At 46.8% G+C, this 5809-nt stretch overlaps 1 protein-coding gene across 1 annotated transcript; it reads left to right on the forward strand.

The window, feature by feature from the left end:
* Nucleotides 1–939: 939 nt before the first annotated feature.
* On the forward strand, nt 940–2799 carry LOC123096788 (zinc finger MYM-type protein 1-like). The gene is made up of 2 exons (XM_044518567.1): nt 940–1063; nt 1517–2799. The coding sequence occupies exon 2, from the start codon at nt 1525–1527 to the stop codon at nt 2797–2799; it is 1275 nt and encodes a 424-aa protein (XP_044374502.1). The 5' UTR covers nt 940–1063; nt 1517–1524.
* The last annotated feature ends 3010 nt before the right edge of the window (nt 2800–5809 follow it).

Consider the following 5809-nt stretch of genomic DNA (forward strand, 5'->3'; position numbering starts at 1 on the left):
ACAACCAATCGAGTGGAACCGATGTTAGTGTTGTCTAGGGAAAGATAGTGATCGGGTGCTTACCCCGGGTACTTGAGGTACCGCAGGTCGTGGATGACATGGAAGTTCCCCGGATCTTGTGGGTAAAGTGTGCAACCTCTGCAGAGTGTAAAACTATTCAAATAGCCGTGTCCACGGACAAGGACAGTTGGGTAACCGCTCTTGGGCTACGTCCACTTGTTTACAAACCAGTGTGTGTGTTTGGATAAGTGGGAAGAAGCAATTGGGTCAAGTCAAAGGACTTGACATGATTGAGTTGGGTTGAAGCCCACTCCTTTTATATTGATATCTGTAACCAGTCCCTATGGTTATTTGAATTCATATGATGCATGATTTACCAGTTGTTGAACATGTCGTAGCACAATAAAATGAGCTTTCTGCAAAAATTTACCTATGTCGTGCATCGTTGTGTCTTGAGCCAAAACATGGGTTGCTTGCGAGTAAATTCAAAGTACTCATTGGCTTGCCACTAGTTATTTAATTGGCCAGGCATGGAAGAGCAGGAATTTGAAGAAGAGTTCTTCGGAGACGAACATGCGAACTAGGATGCTTTCCCAGCCAGAATGCCTGTAGGCAGTGGCAGAACCAGAGGGTGTGCCGTGGCACACCAAAAAAATCTGGGATTTTTTTATATATATAGAAAATTTGGCTGTTGACTATTGAGCCCAGGCCCACCTCATCTTCTCGGGCTCCACTGTGAGCGAGCGAGAGAGAGGCACAGGCGCACAGGCGCACAACCGCATCTCGCTCGGCCGCCGCCGCCGCTCCCCGCCTCCGCCCAATCGCTCCCCGCTTGCGCTCGGCCACCGCCGCTGGGCTCTCGCGCGTGGCGGCCACCGCTGGAGCTCCTTCGGTCGCGGCCATTGACCGTCGCGCCTCCCCTGTCGAGGCGCCGTCGAGCCGACCCGGACCAGACGGCCGCCGCCGCTCCGGTCTCCGGAGGATCTGGTCCCGCCTGCCGACGCTCTCCTCTCCTCCGGTCCTTCCCGCTCCACCGCTCCCCGCCCCGGTCGTGGCCTCGTGGGTGAGTTTTGACGGCGGCCTCCCCTACAGCTCTGAACATATGCTTAATTTTTGTCTGAACAACAAGCATAGTGCGCTCATGTTTGTCTGAACAAAAAGCATAGTGCGCTCGGCGGCCTCCCCTACAGTTCTCTCAAATTGAATCTTGCATATATAGCAAATTGATGCTTGATTTCTTCTGCTCTGAACATATGCTTGCTGAAAATCTTATATAGCAAACTGATGCTTGCTTCTGCTCTGAACATATGCTTGCTGAAAATCATATGTTTGCAAACTGATGTATTTTGGATGCTGCTTTGAAACATATGCTTGTTATTGCTTTGAATCGTATGCTTACAAACTGATGTAGCAAACCGATGCTTTTCTGAAACAAATGTATGTTTGAAAACTGGGACGTGTGCCATTTTTTGTTCTGTTGTCTTGCTGTCTTGCTGACATTATGTTCTAATTGTAGAACTGAAGATGAAGAGGAATGGTGACATTAAGTCTTTTTTCCGGAATTATGAGGCAAAAACAAGAAAGGTTGCAGCCGAAGAGCAACCTGAACCTGATATTGATCCACCTGCAGTCCATTCGGGTGCAGAGATTGGCATTGATATTGATCCACCTCCAGTCTATTCCGATGCAGAGATTGACATTGATATTGATGATGAAGCGCCACGGCAACCATCACCCCAACATCCACATGCAAGGTCCTATAATATTCAAAGGCTTCCACCTGATCCAGGGGAAAGGATTCCTATTTCAGATTATGATGTTAATGATCAAGACGAAGTTCGGAGACGGTACATTGCAAAGAATGCAGTCCAACCATATGCACACAACTTTGAAGTCAAGAAAATGTATGGTAAAAATCGACACTTCAACTTTGTTTGGTTTGAGAACTACAAATGGCTAGAATATAGTGTCAAATATGAGGCTGCATTTTGCTTTGTGTGTTATTTGTTCAAAGGCAAATCGAATGGGGGGCCTAAGGGTGATGCCTTTGTTAAAGGTGGTTGGAAAAATTGGTATAAGCCTGATGCATTAGACAAACATGAGGGTGGTATTAACAGCATTCACAACAAAGCTCAACAGAAGTACAATTTATTTGTGGCACCCCAACCATCAATTGATAACATTATGGTGAGGGTGGATAAAGAGGATTTGCGTATGTACAAGGCTAGGCTGACTTATTCACTTAGATGCTTGAGGTTTCTTTTGAACCAAGGATTGGCATTTCGTGGACATGATGAGAGTGAAGAATTTAGCAATAGGGGGAACTTTGTTGAACTTCTTAAGTGGCTTGTTTTGAACAATGCTCCTGGGAATTGCATCTTGACTAGTCCAAAGATACAAAATCAAATAATTGAATGTTGTGCGGTGCAAACAACAAAAAGAATTATTGAAGATATTGGTGATGACCACTATGCAATCCTAGCTGATGAGTCTAGTGATGCATCTCATAAAGAACAACTTGCTCTCTGCATACGATTTCTTGACAAATCGGGAAGAGGATGTGAGAGGTTCCTTGGAGTTTTTCATGTTGCCAATACAACTTCATTGTCACTTAAGGATGCAATTCAAACTTTGCTTAATGATCATCATTTGACTCCTAGTCAAATGCGTGGGCAAGGATATGATGGGGCAAGCAACATGAAAGGGGAGATTAATGGGTTGAAAACATTGATCATGAATGAGTCACCCTCTGCCTATTACACCATTGTTTTGAACATCAACTTCAGTTGGTTCTTATAGCCGTGGCTAAGGAAAATGAACCATGTTTGTGGTTCTTTGATCATGTTTCTTACTTGCTCAATATTGTTGGAGTTTCTTGTAAGCGCCATGACATGCTTCGAGATGTTAGAGCTCAAAAGGTTTTGGAAGCACTTGAAATGGGTGAGATTGAAAGTGGAAGTGGGCTAAATCAAGAGATGGGACTAGCTAGACCCGGCGATACTCGTTGGGGTTCTCATTTTAAAACCATTATGCACATTGTTAGCATATATTCCACAATCCTTGAAGTACTTGATGCTATTGGAAAAGATCCTTCACAAAAACGTGAGTGGACAAGAATACGTGGAGTTGCTCAAGCCATTGAATCATATGACTTTGTTTTCAATCTTCACTTGATGCTTGTTATTCTTGGCTATACAAGTGAGTTGTCCAAATCTTTGCAAAAGAGAGATCAAGATATTGTTAATGCAATGGCACTTGTTAGTTTGGCAAAGAGTAGAATGCAACACTTGAGGTCTCATGGTTGGGAAGAATTTCTTGCAAAGCTAACCTTATTTTGCAACAAACATGACATCCAAGTTCCTTTGTGGGAGGATACTTATGAGCATCATGGAAGATCACGTCGGTATTATGAAGTACAAACAAATGATGATCGTTATAGAAGAGAGGTATATCTTGGTGTCATTGATCAAACCATTCAAGAGCTTGACAATCGGTTTGATGAGGTTAATACAGAGTTGCTTATTTGCATGTCGGCTTTGAATCCAATCAACTCATTTGCTTCTTATGATGCACTCAAGGTAATGAGACTTGCTGAATTCTATCCCATGGACATATCAAGCACAGATTTGATAAGGCTAGAATTTCAACTTACTACTTTCATTGATGATATGAGACAAGATGATAGGTTTAGAAATGCAAGTAATATTGGTGAGCTCTCTATTATGCTTGTTGCAACAAAGAAGCATGTTCTTTATGATTTGGTCTACTTACTCATCAAATTGATATTGATTTTATCGGTGGCGACGGCGAGTGTTGAAAGAGTATTTTCAGCTATGAATCTAGTGAAAAGTAAGTTGAGGACTACTATGAGTGATGATCGCTTGAATGATTGCTTGGTGACATTTATTGAACGAGATGTGTTCATGAAAGTAAGTGAAGATGACATAGTTGATGCTTTCATGGCAATGCAAAAACGTAGAGTTACCTAGTGATGTAATTTTCTACTTGTGCTTCTTTTGTGTAAGACTATTCGTATTGTAATTTCGCATATTTGAGATATATTTTGTGAACTAAATTGTTGTGAAATTTGAATTGAGCTATTCATGTTATTATTTTACCATATTTTGTCTGTGACTTGGATTAGTAGAATTTTTTTTAGAGTGTGCACACCCTTCATTTCATTGCTGGGTACGCCACTGCCTGTAGGGTTAAGGCAGATGGCATGGGTTCTACTTATCTATGAAGACTTCCACTATTTAAGTTTATTCGATGTTCAACCATGAGGCTTATCTATGTAAGACTTGGCCATAATGGTCATAATTTGTGTAAGACGGTATGTATGGATGTAAGACTCTTGTTATTCAGCATCTGTGTGTTCTGTGAGCATTGATCTTTGGGATCACTGTACATGTGCATTCGGTGATCTCGACTTGTGAGTCGGGGTCCCCACAGGCAGCATCCCTCGCATCAGGTACCCCTTGAACTCCTCGGTCCAGCACCCCTCCCAAGGCTCGAGCGCCAGGAACAGGCGTGCTCCTATGGTCGGGCCACAGGCAGGGGCTCCCGAGGCTGGTGGTTGGGGGAGCTCCTCCCGAGGCGATGCCAGCCCTGCAGATGGGGGTGCTACTGAAGTCTTGAAAAGCCGCTCCTCAAAGACGCCGGGCTCCTGGGGCAGACGCTTGGATGCCCTTCTGGCGATGTCGTCGGCTTCCTTGTTCGTGCCGCGAGGCACGTGTTGTAGCTCCAGGCCCAAGAATTGCTTCTCCATCTTACGCACCTCCGCGAGGTATGCCTCCATGTGCTCGTCCCTCGGCTTGTACACCTTGTTGGAGATGTTGATGAGGAGCTGTGAGTCGCCTTTGATGGTGATATGCTTCACCCCCAAGGCCGCGGCCCGTCGGAAGTTGAGCTGTTGTTTGAGAACTTCTCGGCCCGCTAGAAGGAGAGCTGCACTTCGTAGTATAGCTTGTCTTGAATGGGGGAGATGAGCACGGCACCGGCCCCCGCACCTTGGCGTGCGAAAGCGCCATCGAAGTACATGACCCAGCCATCCGGCGCTTCACTTCCTGGCAAGAGGGATCGGCTCTCGCCTGCTTCAGGCTCTAGAATGTCGGTCCATTCTGCCACGAAGTCGGCGAGGGAAGCTCCCTTGATGTCCCTGGTTGTGCTGAACTCCAGCTAAAACGCTTGCAATTTGATGTTCCACTTGGCGACTCTTCCCGCAGCGTTGGGGCTCCGGGGCACCTTCTCCAGTGGGTAGGATGAGACGACCTTAATTGGGTGGCCTTGAAAGTAATGACGTAGCTTGCGTGAGGCCACCAGGAGTGCGAGCAAAAGCTTCTGTGGCATGGGGTATCACACCCTCATGTCCAGCAACACCGTGCTGACGAAGTACACCGGGTGTTCGACAAGATTGGGAGTGTCGATGGAGCCTATGGCGTCTGGGGGGTTGTGGCACCTCCTGAGGTGGGGTATCCTCAGGAGCTTGGTCATGCGTCGGGGCCTCCGCGGGCCCATGAATGCCATCTTGTAGGGCCTGATCATCCGCGGGTGTTGTCATGGCTTTAGCAGCGTGGCCTTGGTGTCGCGTCGTCTCGGCCGAGGGTGTGGCATTACGCGGCACGCGCTTGGCCTGGCGCTCCTCCCGGATGGCCACCAACGCCGCGCTGGCTGAGTGAGGCGTGGCAGCCAGGTAGAGCACCAGGGGCTCGAGGGGACGAGGCGCTACCATCACAGGTGGGCTGGTCAAGTCTCTCTTGATGTCTTGAAACGCCAGGTCGGCCTCTGGGGTCCACTCGAACGGGCCCTT

This window comes from Triticum aestivum, chromosome 4D (assembly GCF_018294505.1).
Source record: "Triticum aestivum cultivar Chinese Spring chromosome 4D, IWGSC CS RefSeq v2.1, whole genome shotgun sequence".
Lineage (NCBI taxonomy): Eukaryota > Viridiplantae > Streptophyta > Magnoliopsida > Poales > Poaceae > Triticum > Triticum aestivum.